Consider the following 16,970-nt stretch of genomic DNA (forward strand, 5'->3'; position numbering starts at 1 on the left):
CCTCCCTCCTTCCTTTCCTTCCTTCCTTCCTTCCTTCCTTCCTTCCTTCCTTCCTTCCTTCCTTCCTTCCTTCCTTCCTTCCTTCCTTCCTTCCTTCCTTCCTTCCTTCCTTCCTTCCTTCCTTCCTTCCTTTCCTCCCTTCCTTCCTTCCTTTCCTTCCTTCCTTCCTTCCTTCCTTCCTTCCTTCCTTCCTTCCTTCCTTCCTTCCTTCCTTCCTTTCCTTCCTTCCTTCCTTCCTTTCCTTCCTTCCTTCCTTCCTTTCCTTCTTTCCTTCCCTTCTCTTTCTCTCCCTGTTTGTGTGTAAATGTAGGTTTGGTTTAAGCGCAAATTCCCAGAACCAGATTCTCAAATCCGTCGCGTTCTCCCTTCCTTGTCCGTCCATCATACAGCTGGAGTCTAAGGAGCCTCTTATCTGGCTGTGTCCCTAGGTAGCCTCTCTTCTCTCACCTCTCGAGGCCACTCACACCTATAATGACACACTTCGCAATGCGGACACCATCCCTTTCGCAGCCCAAGATGGTCGGAGAGGTTTCTATCCCTGACTTTCTTTCCCCTGCCCGTTATGCATCCTTGGGCCAGGCCCTCCCTTATCTGTCCATTCCTAGCCAGCACCTCTTCCCTCCATCCCTCAAGGCCTTTCCCAGACGTGACTTCCATAACCCGTCCTTTGAGTTGGACCTCAAAGCTGGCTTCCTTCTGAACTCCTCCAGGTCCTCCTTCTGCTCCCACCAACCTGCTGTCCAGCGTGAACGGCACGACCGTGACCCTCGACTGGGCCCCACCGCTGGACAAAGGAGGACGCCAAGATGTCACCTACAACGTGATCTGCCATCGGTGCACCTGGGGAGGGGGCCACTGCGAATCCTGCAGGCCCGGGATCCGTTTCCTTCCCCAGCAGATGAATTTGGCCCAGGGGTCCCTCTCCATCTCCAACCTCCTGGCTCATACCAATTATTCCTTCTCGGTGGAGTCCGTCAACGGCGTGTCCGACCTCAGCTTCCAGTCCCCGAGATTTGTGGCTGTCAACATCACCACGAACCAGGCAGGTAGGAGAAAGTGTGCCCACCCCACCTCACCCCTCTTGTCGTGCCCCTGTCGGTGTCTGAATCCGAGGAGGAAGACGAACCGCCGACAGGGAGCGGGAGTGGGGCTCCGTTGGCTGTGGAGGAAACTGGGGAAGGGCAAAGTCCGGCTGGGCAGAGCAGGGGAGAGGGAGAACAAGGGAGAGGGAGTTGAGAGGAAGACCCAGGCCCACCCCCTCTTCATCCTAGGGCACGCAGGGAGGAACGGAGAAGGGAGCAACGTAGCTTGCATGGCTTATGGGGGAGGGAAGGGCCCTGATACCCTTCATTAGCCACAGCTGGGAATGAGAGTTTAAAAGAGACGCCTGCTGAGTGTGGTGTCTGCTGAGAGCAAACGTACTTTATCTTGTGTTGTCTTGGCTTATCTGTGTTGCTGGCGTCTTCCCAACCGTGTGAATTTCGCCCTGCCTTCACATCTGGAATTCTTGCTCCTGCCCTGCCTAACTAATGACCTCATTTTGGCTTGAGTGGACTTCAAATGACACTTTGCGTTGACCACGTTTTGGACTTGATTCTCTGCAGCCCAACGGCTGTCCCTGGGAGAGTTTTTTTTCCTCCAGCCCAAGAAGGTAACCAGGACGTTGCGGGGCAAAGTTGGAGCGAATAAAGGGACTCCTACGGATTATCTGACTGGGTTGCCTTTGCGCCACGCCCCTCGGGGTCCTCACACCTCTCCTCTCCTCCTGTTGCGGCCCGCCGGCCGGCCGCTGGACAGTGAGGAGCTTGGGGAGGAACCTGGGCCAGTCCTGGAAGGCTCGGACCAGGGCTCTGCGTCAGAGGCAGAGATGGGGCCAGGGCCGTCCGATAGGCATCAGCTGCCTTCGGATTTGGACTTCCGGGGGTCCTTTCTGACGCCATGTTCTGCCACGGCATTCAAGGGAGGATGGTTGAGGACGAATATTGCCGGTGCCAAAGGATATCCTGGCTGGGGGAAAAAAAACCCCTCCGTCCCTTCCGTCTCGACTGGAAAACGGGCCCAGCTTGGCGAGGAATGATTTTCACATCTTGCAAATCAAATCAGCTCCCCCGGTTTATCGGATCGCAGCCTTAATTGTAGCTATTAATGGCAATCATTGACAGTATTAGCGGGTCCGGTGGGAATCGTTTTACCCTAATTGTTATTATTAATGGCCGGGAAAGAAAGGGAATCCAGATGCCGTTACGACTCCACACGCTGCTTGACCGAGTTTTTTTTTTATTATTATTATTATTTTTTTAATGTTATTTCCTATTTTATGGGCAATCTCTTTCTCAATAATTCTTAATGGCGGATGGGCAATTTTCACAGCGGGAGCCTTATTAAGCCATTTTTTACATTTCGCTGCTGACCCCAAACTGTTCTTCAATTTAAGAGTGTCGTTTTTTCTTCTTCTTCTTCTTCTTCTTCTGGCTTTTCCTTTAAAATATCCATCCTCCCTCCGCAAATGAAAGTATAACGGTTGCGCAGTGTGAAAAAACAAAACAACAACATATTATAAGATTTGCAACCATGGCTTGTTTTGATTCCAGAGGACAAAGAGAGAAATGAAAAGCAGACGAAGGATTTCGATTCCTTGTCCAAGTCCTAGAAATCAACTTTAATTAATCAGATGAATTTCCCCTCCTGTCTTGAACAGTTTCTCCAGTCTCTGTTGGAAAATGTTCTCCTTTGCTAACACTTTTTAAATGTTTAGCCTCCACCTAAAGTTTTGAAAACAGAGAGGCCTATAGCGTGAAATCGTTTAAAATTTTTTATTTTAAATCATCACAGATAATTGGAAAAGAAAATGACCTTTTCTTTAAAAAAAAGGTTTTGAAAGGATCTTGCTTTCTCTTACCTGCTTTGTTATCTTATATCTGGTGGTTTAAATATTTCTTTTTAATGATTTCATGCTCTGGGCTGACCACCGTTGTTAGGCATGGGATGGATGCCAACTAAATTTCATAACCAATAAAATAATAAAAAAATAAATCTAAATATGAATGAGCGATAATTGTGGATGCCCAAAGTATAAAAATTAGTGGCAGGCAGGCAGGAAAGAAACAAAGAAAGAACAAAAGAAAGGAGAAAGGAAGGAAGGAAGGAAGGAAGGAAGGAAGGAAGGAAGGAAGGAAGGAAGGAAGAAGAAGAAGAAGAAAGATGGATGGAAGGAAGGAGGGAGGAAGGAAGGAAGGAAGGAAGGAAGGAAGGAAGGAAGGAAGGAAGGAGAAGAAGATGGATGGAAGGAAGGAGGAGGAAGGAAGGAAGGAAGGAAGGAAGGAAGGAGAAGAAGAAAGATGGATGGAAGGAAGGAGGGGAGGAAGGAAGGAAGGAAGGAAGGAAGGAAGGAAGGAAACATGAAAGAAAGGAGGGAGCAAGGAAGGAAGGAGAAATATGGATGGAAGGAAGGAAAGATGAAAGGAAGGAAGGAGGGAAGGAAGGAGGAGAAATATGGAAGGAAGGAAAGATGAAAGGGAGGGAGGAAGGAGGGAAGGAAGGAGAAATGGATGGAAGGAAGGAACCATGAAAGGGAGAGAGGAAGGAAGGAAGGAAGGAGAAATGGATGGAAGGAAGGAACCATGAAAGGGAGGGAGGAAGGAAGGAAGGATGATCAGAGGTGAGGGGGAAAAAGAGACTACTAGAACCTTTTTTTAAAAAAATACATTTTTAAAAATATATTTTTGACGCCCAGCCTTTATTTTATTTTATTAAAACAACAACAACAACCCTTTCTATTTTCATTTCCCGCATCACTCCAGGGCAAAATTCATTTTATGTACCTGGAGGTGTGGCCTCTCCCATCACACACACACCCACACCCACACACACACCCCAGTTGTTTATTCGGCTTAATTAGTAAGACTGGTTTTTAAGAAAAGGGAAAAAGAAAAACCAACCAGAAGAGGCTGGAGGAAAAAAAGAGACCGAGGCGGCAAGGTCACCTTGGGTATCTTGCATTAAATGGAAAACACGTTCGTTCCGCCGGCTGCCTCGCTCACCACCTTCCTACCTCTACAGAGACGTCTCTCTCTCGCTATCTCTCCCCGTCCGTCCGTCGAGGCAGCCGCTCAGATTTCCCTACTTGGAGGGGGAAAAAAAGCATCCAAGAAACAGATGTTAAAAAAAGACTTAAAAACTTTTTAAGAAAGACTTTTTAAATGACATTTTTAAAAAGACTTTAAAGATGACATTTTTAAAGACTTTAAAAAAGGCTTTTAAAAACACTTTTTAAAAAGAAACTTTAAAAGTGACATTTTTTTAAAAGACTTTTTTTTTTAAAAAAGAGCGCTGTTGTGGAGTGCAACAAAACCCTATTAATTAATTTGCATCCAACAGTGTGTTTGTGTGGGGGGATCGTACCGCCTTTCAGGTCACAGTCAAGGACCCTAGGAAGCTTACCTGTTGGGCAGCTGTGGCTCCGCCCCTTCATTTGCATGCCACCTGGTGGGAGGGGCTATGGGCGGGGCTTTTCTTCCTCTTCTCCCCTATGACCTGCTGGTTTTTTGTTTTTCTCTCTCTCTCTCTCTTTCTTTCTTTCCTTCCTTCCTTTTCCTTCTTGTCTTCTTCCTTCCCTCCTTATTTTTCCTTCCCTCCCTCTTTCTTCCTTCCTTTCTCTTCTTTCCTGCCTTCTTCCTTCCCTCCCTCCACCCTCTCCTCTCTTCCTTCCTTCCTTTCTCTTCCTTCCTTCCCTCACCTCCTATTTTCCTTCCCTCTTTCTTTCTGCCTTCTTCCTTCCCTCCTTTCCTATTTTTCCTCCCTCCTTCTTTTCCTCCTTTCCCTCCCCTCCCTCCCTCCCTCCCTCCCTCCCTCCCTCCCTCCTTTTTCTTTCTTTCTTTCTTTCTTTCTTTCTTTCTTTCTTTCTTTCTTTCTTTCTTTTTTTTTCTTTCTTTCTTTCTTTCTTTCTTTCTTTCTTTCTTTCCGTCCACAGCGCCTTCCCAAGTGACGGCCATCGACCAGCAAAACGTGGGTCAGAACAGCGTCACCCTCCTGTGGTCCCAGCCGGAGCAGCCCAACGGCATCATTTTGGAATACGAAATTAAATATTACGAGAAGGTGAGGCTCCGCGAGGCCATCTGGCCGTTTCTGGATTCGAAGGGATTTCCGTTCTGCGACCACCGAGGTTCTTTCCCTCCGTGTGAATGTTTGTCCTCCTTCCCTCAGAGCGTCAGGGGTGAAGGGTGTGTGCGATGCTTTGAAAGGCTGCGGTTGTAGGGAAGCTGTCAGGGGAATGACAGGATGACAGAGTTGGAAGGGACCCCCGGAGGTCTTCTAGTCCAACCCCCTGCTCAAGCAGGAGACCTGAAACTTTTTCAGACAGTCTCTTCTTAAAAAAGCCTCAGTTGATGGAGCAGCCACAACTTCTGGTGGCAGGCAGTTCCACGGGTTAATTGTCCTCACTCTTGGGAAGCTTCTCCTTAAATCCCAGGTTGCTTCTCTCCCGGATGAGTTTCCCTCCCTTGTTTCTCGTCCTGCTTTGGAGAACGTCTAGATGGGCACATGTCTCTTGGGTAGCCAACTCAAGCCCGGGGTGCCACAGATGGCTGGGTGGAGGAAGGGAGGGAGGAAGGGAGGAAGATGGGAAGGTGGAAGGGAGGAAGGAAAAGAAAGGCGGGGAAATGGAGAGGGAGAAAAGGAAGGAAGGAAGAAGAGGGGGAAAGGAGGGAGGAAGGAGGGAAAAGGGAAAAATGGAGAGAGGGAGGAAAGGAAGTGAGGAAGGAAGGGAAAGAAGGAAAAGGATGGAAGGAAGGAAGAGGAAGGAAGAAAAAGAACAGGAAGGAAGGAAGAGGGAAAGGAAGGAAGGAAGGAAGGAAGGAAGGAAGGAAGGAAAGGTGGAAATGGAGAGAGGGAGGAAAGGAAGTAAGAAAGGAAGGAAGGAAGGAAGGAAGAAGGAAGGAAGGAAGAAAAAGAACAAAGAAAGAGAGAGAGGAAGGAAGGAAGGAAAGGAAGGGAGGAAGAGGAAGGAAGGAAAAGAAGAGAGGAAGGAAGAGGAAGGAAGGAAAAGAAAGAAAGAAAGAAAGAAAGAAAGAAAGAAAGAAAGCAGAAGGAAAGGAAGGAAGGAAGGACAGAAGTATTTCGGCAGGATTGTACCTGGGAACCCACCTGCCCTCTCCTCTTTCTGGCCTTGGGGACCCCTCCAAAGGGGAGGGCCTCCTCCTCCTCCTCCTCCGCCCCAGCCCCCTGACCCTCCCCTCCCCGCCCCTCCAGGACAAGGAGATGCAGAGCTACTCCACCCTGAAGGCCAAGGCCAACCGCACCACCGTCTTCGGCCTGAGACCGGCCACCGCTATATCTTCCAGGTCCGAGCCCGGACATCGGCTGGCTGCGGCAAGTTCAGCGAAGCCCTGGAGGTCGAAACAGCCAAAGCAAGTGAGATAAAATAGAGAGGAGGTGCCTGGGGAGGAACTGGGGAGGGGGAGTGGGTGGGGATGGGGACCAAGAGGAGACCCCATCTGCATGTTCGGAAATAAGGGAAGCGCTTTTCCCGGCTCGGAAAAAGAGACCCTGATTTGGGGGGGGGGGAGGGGGGGGCTTCCTTCGTCATCCCCCCGCTTGTGCGCTCTCCGCCTGCCATGAAGTAAAAAGCACATTTTTTTGGGTTTGCATGTGATTTCCCTTTTATTTTGGCAAGGATTCTTTCCCGAGGGGATGCTTTCTTTGCATGGTTCTTGCTCTGTGGTTTCTTCTCCTCCTTCTCCTTCCTTCTCCCTTCTTTCTTCTCCTCCTTCTCCTTCCTTCTCCCTTCTTTCTTCTCCTCCTCCTTCCTTCTCCCTTCTTTCTTCTCCTCCTCCTTCCTTCTCCCTTCTTTCTTCTCCTCCTCCTTCCTTCTCCCTTCTTTCTTCCTCCTCCTCCTTCCTTCTCCCTTCTTTCTTCTTCTCCTCCTCCTCCTCCTTCTCCTTCTTCTTCTCTTCCACTATTCCTTCTCTTCTTCTTCTTCCTTCTTCTTCCGTCTTTTTCTTCTTCCGTCTTTTTCTTCTTCTTTCTTTCTTTCTTCTCCTCCTCCTTCCTTCTCCCTTCTTTCTTCTCCTCCTCCTTCCTTCTCCCTTCTTTCTTCTCCTCCTCCTTCCTTCTCCCTTCTTTCTTCTCCTCCTCCTTCCTTCTCCCTTCTTTCTTCTTCTCCTCCTCCTCCTCCTCCTTCTCCTTCTTCTTCTCTTCCACTATTCCTTCTCTTCTTCTTCTTCCTTCTTCTTCCGTCTTTTTCTTCTTCCATCTTTTTCTTCTTCTTTCTTTCTTTCTTCTCCTCTTTCTTTTCTTCCTCCTCCTCCTCCTCTCTGCAAACCCCACTCATTGCTGACACTGACGATGTTACTTAGTTGGGTCATGAAACGTCTGCAAGAAAACCACTAAGCTCTGAGATCACCAAGGATCCCACAGTCCTCTTCCTCCTCCTCTTCTTCCTCCTCCTCTTCTTCCCACTCCTCCTGTTTCTTCTTTCTTCTTCATCTCTTCGCTGGCCAGGTTGCAAAACCTGGGGAAACTGACCGGTGCCAGGGCTGTTGTGGCTCAAATCCCTTCTTTTCCTTTTCCTTTTTTCCAGTAGTTCCCCAATATGACACCATGACTGTGGTCTGGGTGTGCCTGGCCCTCATCAGTGGCTTGGTCGCTCTCCTTCTGCTCCTCGTTTGCAAAAAGAGGTATGCTGTCCTTTCCTTCCTTCCTTCCTTCCTTCCTTCCTTCCTTCCTTCCTTCCTTCCTTCCTTCCTTCCTTCCTTCCTTCCTTCCTTCCTTCCCACTATTCCTCCCCCTTCTATTCCTTCCTTCCCTTCTTCCTTCCTTCCTTCCTTCCTTCCTTCCTTCCTTCCTTCCTTCCTTCCTTCCTTCCTTCCCTTCTTCCCATTATTCCTCCCCCTTCTATTCCTTCATTCCCTTCCTCCTTCCCTCTCTTCTTCCTTCCTTCTTCCCACTATTCCTCCCCCTTCTATTCCTTCCTTCCCTTCCTCCTTCCCTCTCTTCTTCCTTCCTTCCTTCCTTTTTCTCCACTATTCCACCCTCCCTCCCTTCCACCTGCTGTTCCTTCTTCCCTCCATTCATCCATCCATCCCTGTTTGATCCTCCATCACCTACCTACCTTCCTTCCTTCCTTCCTTCCTTCCTTCCTTCCTTCCTTCCTTCCTTCCTTTTTCTTACCCGTTAGGAGGTTTGGGCAGCAAGGGAGGGGAGTGCTGCCGTTCACAGCTCTGTCCCGCTTCTGCCCACAACAGGCACTGTGGCTACAGCAAAGCTTTCCAAGATCCTGACGAGGAGAAAATGCATTACCAGAACGGGCAGGGTAAGTCGTTACAAAGTGCGGAAAAACCCGTCATAATTGTGAGTCACCTGCCCCGGGTCTCCATTTTGATCGTGCGACTGTGGCCGGGGAGAAACCGCCATGAAGGACGCGGCCGTTAAGTCGAGGTCTTTAAATCGAGGCGTTCAGCCACCTCTCCTAGAGGGTTAGGGTTGGCTTTGCTGCCTGCTGTGCAGAGGGCTGGACTAGTTGACCTCGGCGGGCGTTGAGACGGGCAACGACGTTGCGACTTCAAGCAGGATTTCATTCTCTTCTGCTTCCGCCCCTCCTCGCCTGCTTCCCCACAGTGAAATTCCCAGAGTCTAAATTTTACCTGGATTCGCACACCTACGAAGACCCCTGCCAGGCCGCCCACGAAGTCATGCGTGAAATCGATGCGTCCCGGATTAAAATCGAGCGGGTGATCGGCTCGGGTGAGTCTCCTTTTCCCTCCGGGAATCTTAAAACTCAACATTTCTCAATACCCGCCGGAAGTCGGGAGGGACTTCAACTCCCAGAATCCTCCACCACCCCCCCACACACACACCCTCGGGCCAGGAATTCTGGGAGTTGAAGTCCCTCCCGACTTCCGGTTCCCGCGGTTGAGAAACCGATTCTACCAGTTCAGACCAGTTCGACAGAACCGGTTGTTTAACCATTCTGTGCCGTTTGGAGAACTGGCCCCTCGCGCCACTGGCTTTGATATGAAATAGAATTGTAAGTAAAATGTATTTTATTGATACAATTGTAATGCTGGACACAGGTCTGTTAAAGTGTAAATTGCACCTGTATTTTGAAAATAAATAAAATAAAAGACTTGGAAGAGACAGAAGTTTCAGAATACTACGAAGTATGGAAAAAAAAATTTGTTTATCTATGGAGGGATATGAAAGGAAGTCTATAAAATGTTAACAAGAATCTTGAGATGTGATTGAATTGCAGCACAACGATTAGGATATAAAACAACAGTAAGATGAAAATATCAATGTGTATGGCTCTGTAAATATGTATATAAAAATGTTTATATTTGTTTTAACGTTTTCTCATTAGTATAACAATGTCAAGACCAATATGTATGTCAAAGACTTCTTTAAAAAATTCATTTTCAATAAAGACTATTTTTTTTAAAAAAAAAAGAGAGAGAGAGAGAGAGAGAGAGAGAGAGAGAGAGAGAGAGAGAAATAGACGCCGCAATAACGACAGAATCCTTTCTGCTCGCTGGACAGGTGAATCGGGAGAGGTTTGTTACGGCCGCCTGAAGATCCCGGGGAAAAGGGAGATACCGGTGGCGGTGAAATCCTTGAAACCTGGTTACACGGAGAAGCAACGGCGGGATTTTCTCAGCGAAGCCAGCATCATGGCCCGCTTCGATCACCCCAACGTTATCCATCTGGAAGGGGTGGTCACCAAAAGTAGGTTATTATTTCCTGCCGCAGCAGATTCGGGGTTTCTTGGGCGTGGTAGACCAGCCGGAACAAGCCATAGCCTGGGACCGGCAAAAAAATTCATCCCAGTCAATTGCGCCCATTTCACAGATGTAGACAACTGAGGCCGACGCCAAATATCTTCATTGGATCCCTGGGATTTTGTTCTAGGCCGAACCGAACCAGTTCAGAGAACTGGATTGTTAGAGGAAATGACTGGGCTAATCCTGTAAGGAAGGCAGGAAGGAAACATTCTGGTGTTGCTTACAGAAACTGCCTCTCCGTTGACCCTTATTACATTCTTGGCAGGACTAGACTTCCTGTCTCTGGAACTTCTCTGGAGTTTTTTCCCCCTCCTTTGCTGATACTTTGCTTGTGTGGAGGGACCATTCACAGTTACAATGGCACTGGAAAAAGTGACTTATGACCATTTTTTCACACTTACGACTGTTTCAGCCTCCCCGCAGTAAATGAGAGGCCAGGTGAGGAGATGCGTGCCTCGATGTGAGTGATGTTGAGTTGGCCCTGCCCAGCCAGTCACATGACCACCAAGCCATGTCCACCCAGTCACATGACCACCTAGGCCACGCCCACCACCTAAGCCACGCCCACAGAACCGGTTGTTAGCAAAATTTGAATCCCATCCCTGCAATAACCCGCTCTCTTGTTTAATCTCTCTTCCCTCCTGCAGATAAATTGATGATGATTGTGACCGAATACATGGAAAACGGATCACTGGATTCATTTCTCCGGGTAAGATTCCTTCACGCCAGATGACATTTCCAGCATTTTTCAGATTTATTCTCGAACATTCTTGCTATCCTTGTCGGGGGCAAAGTGCCACCTGTAAAACTTCTTATACAGATTTTCTTTATAAGCTGTTGACATTGTCATTTTATAATTTTGCGACCATTGTTTTGGCCATTCTCTCTAAATCAATCCCATATCCAAAATTCTTCCCCCAAACGATCATAGTTTCTTTAACTTGTTCTTCCTCTAGCTTAATTCCCAGTAAATAACCGTGTCGTTTTTTAATCACCTTTTCATCAGTACCTGTCCAAATCTTATCTAGATCCGTCTGTTTATCATAAAATCCCTCTGTTTTAGAATCTTCATCATACCTTGAGCGTATTTGCGCACATGAAAACCAATTCATCTTTATACCTTGTTCCTCTGGATTTTGCATCGATTTAAGTTCATGAGGGGCCACATTGGAGAGATAGCAATAGCCCTTAAGACTTATATCCCGCTTCCCGGGGCTTCCCAGCCCCCTCTAAGCGGTTTACAGAGTCAGCCTCTTGGCCCCCAACAATCTGGCTCCTCATTTTACTGACCGTGGAAAGGCAGGAGGACATGGATTGAGAAAAAGAATGAATAGAATAGAATGCAGAAAATTGCAGCATAGAGTAGAATGGAATGGAATGAGAATACGAATAGAACAGAATAGACTGCGGAAAAACGCAGAATAAAATGGAATGGAATAAGAATAAGAATAAGAATAAGAATAGAATAGAATAGAATAGAATAGAATAGAATAGAATAGAATAGAATGCAGAAACGATGCAGAATAAAATGGAATGGAATAAGAATAAAGTAGAATAGAATGCAGAAAAATGCAGAGTAGAATAGAATGGAATAAGAATAAAAGAATACAGAAAAATGCAGAATAGAATGGAATAGGATATTAGAATTGGAATAGAACAATAGAATGCAGAAAAATGCCAAATAAAATGGAACTGGACTAAGAATAGAACAGAACAGTATGCGGAAAAATGCAGAAGAGAACGGAGTGGTATAGGAATAAGAATTGGAATAGAACAATAGAATGCAGAAAAATGCAGAATGGAATAAGAATCGGAATGGAACAAAATAGAATGCAGAAAAATGCAGGATAGACTAGGAAGAGAAGAGAAAGGCGGAATAAAATATAGAACAGAACAGACTGGAACAGAATTCTTCGTCAGCCAAGTGCGGGGAATTAAGTATTCAGCCGAGTGAAGAAGCGGGGAGGAGGGAAATACGTTTATGCCTAGTTGTTTTGACATGCACTGCCCTACAGCGGCGATCAGAGGGTGTTGAAACACTTTTATATCCAGGATGCGAGGGATCTGTCGTTTTTTTCCTCCGTCCCCTTTCTGACTCTTGCAGGGTACGGATTCCTCGGAGAAGCTGAGGGCAGGAAGGGGTTGCCAGTTTGACGAGATGCCCATGACCCAGAAAACGCGCGTGGTTTCTTTGTTTTCTCTCTCTCCAGAAACACGACGGGCAATTTACGGTTCTCCAGCTGGTCGTCATGCTCAGGGGCATCGGCGCCGGCATGCGTTATCTCTCCGATCTGGGTTACGTCCACCGGGACCTGGCAGCTCGTAATATCCTCATTAACGGCAACCTGGTTTGCAAAGTCTCGGACTTCGGCCTCTCGCGCATCCTGGACGACAATCCCGATGCGGCTTACACAACCACGGTAAGGGTCCTCCGTTGTAAGACTCGCTGCCTTTAAAAAAGGGGGAATGATAGAATGCAAGACTTTGGGGGAGCCCTAGATCAGGGGGTCGCCAGCCTTTTGGGCCTCAGGGACCACCAAGCTCATAATTTGAAATCCCGGCGGGATTTAAAATGGCCCCCAAAACACCTGCAGAAAAATCTCCCACCCCGTTTTTCCTACCGATCGATCGTTCTTTATTTGGGATTGCAGGATACCGTCTCCGGCTCTGTTCTCAGGGAGGGTGGGAAAGAGAGAGACTTTGGGCTTCGTGCAAGGAAAACAGCAGGAGCCGCAGAAGTCTTTCTTTCTCTCCCCCAAAACCCCGCCAGAAATGAGTCTTTGCCGGCGCAGCCTCTGGAGCTGGAGGCCTTGCAGGGTCCCCAAAGACTCCTTTCCGGCGGAGTTTGGGGGAGAGAAAGAAAGACTTTGGCTGCTTTCCTTGCGTGCAGCCAAAAGCAGAAGAAGAAAGAAGCGGAAAGAAGCAGCCCAGCGCGTGGGGCAAGTTCGCAATGCAAGCGACGCAAGCCTTGCGTTCCCGCAGGCCATGTGAGCGGCGCAGCCTTGTGTTCCCGCGCAGCCTGGATGAATTGCTTTTTGGGGGGTGACCTTTCTCTGCAGACCACCCAAATTTTCTCACAGGCCACCAGTGGTCCTCGTCCCACTGGGTTGGCGACCGCTGCCCTAGAGGTCATCTCATCAGACCCGCTTTGTATTCCAGGGGGGGAAGATCCCTGTTCGATGGACGGCCCCCGAAGCCATCACGTTCCGGAAGTTCTCGTCGGCTAGCGACGTCTGGAGTTACGGCATCGTCACATGGGAAGTGCTGGCCTACGGAGAGCGGCCATATTGGAACATGACCAATCAGGACGTAAGCTTGAGAAGGGCCTATAATCATGCATGCGTGTGTGTGTGTGTGCGTGCGTGTGTTGGATTTGAAGCTCCAGAGCTGTCCACGCACCCCCTAAACTTTTTTTCTCCCCCCTCCCTCCCCCACCGATTTCTCCGGCATCCGATTCACCGGTTGGGAACAACCCTTTCCTTGCAGGTCATCCAATCGGTGGAGGAAGGCTACCGGTTGCCCGCTCCGATGGGATGCCCCGTGGCCTTGCACCAGCTGATGTTGAACTGCTGGCAGAAAGAACCGGACGAGAGGCCGCGTTTCTCCCAAATCTTGGACATCCTGGACAAACTCATCCGTAACCCTCAAAGCTTAAAATGCACCGCCACGCTCAACCGGTAAGTGGGCCGTCGCCAACGATACAGCTGCGAGCCATTGGACGTCGGGGAGTCAGCGGCGGCGAGTCCGCCGTGGCGAATTGGCAGCGGCGAAGAGATTCCTGAAACGAGACACTAGAGCGCCCCTTGCCCGTTCTCACGTCTCTTGAATGGTTTTCCCGCCCTGCCCCGTCTACTTTGTCCCCTTTCCTGGTGGTGCCCCATCCCCAGTAACGAAGCCCGCCTCGGCTTCTCCGCTTGGTGCCCTTTTTCCACACAACGGCCTGTCGCGGCTGCGTATTCCCCAGCGTGCAAACTCTGAACCCAAGGCTCAGCTAGAATGAGCGGAGTTGGAAAGGGACCTCGGAGGTCATCTAGTCCACACACCCCCACACATCCCCACACACTCAGGCAAGAGACCCTTTCTTACAGGATAACCGAGTTGGGAAGGAACCTCGGAGGTCATCTAGTCCAGGCCCCCCCCCCAAAATCCTCCCGCCAATTTCGACACACGGTGCAGATGACATCGTTGTGTCCTGCTCCGGACACTTAGAAGGCTCGAAGGTGGAGTTTGAGGGACCATCTACACAACCCGCAACGCGGGATGTTATAAAACACAACCCCCCACCCTTCACTGACACACTCACACCCACACACACCCCTCCTGTCTTTTTGTGTGTGTGTGCAGGTTCAGCCAAACGCTGTCCGAACGGAGCCACATCGATTTCACCCTCTGCAGCTCCGTGGAAGAATGGCTGGACTCCATACGGCTGGGAAGGTACCAGGAAAATTTTGCCCTGGGTGGCTACTCCTCTCTCAGCCTGGTGATGCACATGAATATTGAGTAAGTTGCACGTGTGTGTGTGTGTGTGTGTGTGTGCAAGCCGCCTCTCGCACCATAACACCATAACACAAAAACACACACACATTTATGACACCTGGTGTCATAAATCATATTCTCCAATGAGACCCATCCATAGCCCAGAGTCATCAGTCATGTTCTCCAACTGGATATTTGCATGGCAGAAACTTCAGTCGCCTAGTTATTATCTTTGCAAAACTATTGATGGAATGCACTTTCGGTTTCCAAGCTGCCTCACTGCTCCCCACTCCCTAAAACTACCATAGAAATATTTTATGAGTTGACAGCCGGTGTCTTGATTTTTTTTCACCCGTGGTGAATTAGAATATAGAATAGAATAGAATTAGAACAGAAAATAGAATAGAATAGAATAGAATAGAATAGAATAGAATAGAATAGAATAGAATAGAATAGAAAATATGGAATAGAATAGAATAAGAATAGAATAGAATTAGAATGGAATAGATTAGAATAGAATTAGAATGGAATAGAATAGAATAGAATTACAATAGAATAGGATTAGAATATAGAATAGAATTAGAATAGAAAATAGAATAGAATAGAATAGAATTGAATAGAATAGAATATGGAATGGAATGGAATGGAATAGCAGAGTTGGAAGAGGGACATTGGAGGTCTTCTAGTCCAACCCCAGATGTTCTTGCAGACGTTAAGACCACCGGCCCTCTCCCACTGCCGGTTGCTCCTAAACCCTGTTTTCAACTGGGGTTAAATTTGGACATTCGGATGTGACCACCAGGCCGGCCGCAGAAGGATCAAGGACTACGGAGCCTCGGAAGGTGGGACGGTGGTGGCGGCGGCTGATCCCGTGGCTCCGATCTCCCCTCTCCCCGCGGAAGACAAGCGGAAGCAAACCCGCCCTCTTAAATCTCCTGGCCCCGTTAAGCTAGGAAAACGTCAGAAAAACCGGCGTTTCCTTCCGCGACCATGAAATATTCAAACCTGCAGCAAGAGAAGGCGACGTCAAGGGAAATAATTAGGCCCTTTTCTTTTCTTTCCTTTTCTTTTCCTTTCTTGCTTCGGGATCAAATAATTCTAGCTTATTCTGCTTGTCTTTCTCTCTCCCTCTCTCTCCCCCCGCGTTCTCCCACTCTCTCTTCTTTCTTTCTTTCTTTCTTTTTCTTTCTCTCTCCCTCCCCACCTTCTCTCTCTCTTTCCTCCTCTTCGTCTCTTCCTCTCTCTCCCCCATGTTTTCTCTCTCTCTCCTTCTTCCTTTCTTCCTCTTTCTCCTCTTCCCCACGTTCTTTCTCTCCCCCACGTTATCTTTCTCTTTTTTTCTTTCTCTCTCTTCCTCTCTCTCCCCATTTCCCCTTTTCTCTTCCTTTCTCTCTCTCTCTTTCTTCTCTCTCTCACATCCTCTTTTTCTTTCTTTCTCTCTTTCTTTCTTTCTCCCCACATTCTCTTTCTTCCTCTTTTTCTCCTCTTCCCCCACGTTCTTTCTCTCCCCCACGTTTTCTCTTTCTCTCTCTCTCTTTCTTCCCCATGTTCTCACTCTTTTCTCTGCCTATCTCCCACATTCTTTTCTTTCTCTTTCTCTCTCCCCACGTTCTCTTTTTCCTTCCTTCCTTCCTTCCTTCCTTCCTTCCTTCCTTCCTTCCTTCCTTCCTTCCTTCCTTCCTTCCTTCCTTTCCTTTCCTTTCCTTTCCTTTCTTTTCTTTCTCTCTCTCTCACTCCCCATATTCTCTCTCTCCCATGTTCTCTCCTTCTTTCTTTCTTTCTTTCTTTCTTTCTTTCTTTCTTTCTTTCTTTCTTTCTTTCTTTCTTTCTTTCTTTCTTTCTCTCTCTCTCTCTCTCTCTCTCTCTCTCTCCACATTCTCTCTCTCCCCCTCCTTTTTCTCCTCCCATCCCTCCTCCAGAGACGTGCAGAACTTGGGCATCAGCCTGACGGGCCACCAGAGGAAGATCCTCACCAGCATCCAAATCATGAGGTCTCAACTTCTCAACACCCTGGGCTGCCGGAGACCCCTCTGATAGGAACCCCTCGGGAGGGGGAGGGGAGAACCGAGGAGCCCCTCGCGGCTGCTCGTCTTCGGAGAGGCTTTCGCACGGCGGAACCCCCACCGCGGAGTTAGCCGGAGCCACGCTGGCGGTGTCAGCGGTGGGATGCCCCCGCTCGCTCCCGCTCAGGACGAGGAAATCGAAGGAGGCCCCCCTCCGCAAGAGGCCGGGTCCTCTTCTCCGCCCTCGGGCGGACTCCTCCGGGACTGAACCTCACCAGAACTTGGGCCCTACCTGGCAGTGAGCCGCGATCTGGGATGGTACGGCCAAGGAGGTGTCTCTCCCGCACGAGACGAGTCTTCGCTGGAGATGACCGCTGTGGATTCTTGACACACTTCGCTTTTTTTTTTAAAGACACCGATTGCAATAACGTCCGGGCCGCACCCTCAACGGCACCTTCGCCGAGGGGGGGTGGGGGCTTGGAGAAGGAGCTCCGCTTGGCCCCGAGCCTCCGTCGACGTCGGACGACGTGCGGCCCACCTGAAACTGAATAGGGATTCGTCCGGAGACCCCGACACTTCTTCCAGGGTATCCGGAGCCCACCAATTCGTCTCCGCCTGCCCTCCCTAAGATCCGTCTCCCTTGGCCCGCCCGCCCTTCTCATTCCCAGCTCTGACCAGTCTCCCTCTCACGCTGTTGAGGAAACCAGGGTCCTCACCC

General features: G+C 48.9%; 1 protein-coding gene across 1 annotated transcript in view; it reads left to right on the top strand.

Moving 5' to 3' along the window:
* The window catches only part of EPHA8 (EPH receptor A8), a 41,381-nt gene extending 24,636 nt beyond the window's left edge, over nt 1-16,745 (top strand). The window contains 14 exon segments of the mRNA XM_087915130.1: nt 711-1,046; nt 4,970-5,094; nt 6,247-6,322; nt 6,325-6,408; nt 7,577-7,673; nt 8,241-8,308; nt 8,614-8,739; nt 9,532-9,717; nt 10,421-10,482; nt 11,984-12,193; nt 12,933-13,082; nt 13,260-13,450; nt 14,118-14,273; nt 16,169-16,745. Of these exon segments, the coding sequence (XP_087771256.1) occupies nt 711-1,046; nt 4,970-5,094; nt 6,247-6,322; nt 6,325-6,408; nt 7,577-7,673; nt 8,241-8,308; nt 8,614-8,739; nt 9,532-9,717; nt 10,421-10,482; nt 11,984-12,193; nt 12,933-13,082; nt 13,260-13,450; nt 14,118-14,273; nt 16,169-16,283 (1,982 nt within the window). The 3' untranslated portion in view covers nt 16,284-16,745.
* Nucleotides 16,746-16,970: the final 225 nt, after the last annotated feature.

The sequence above is a fragment of the Pseudonaja textilis genome, chromosome 18 (genome assembly GCF_049901715.1).
Source record: "Pseudonaja textilis isolate UNSWEBS1 chromosome 18, rPseTex1.2, whole genome shotgun sequence".
Lineage (NCBI taxonomy): Eukaryota > Metazoa > Chordata > Lepidosauria > Squamata > Elapidae > Pseudonaja > Pseudonaja textilis.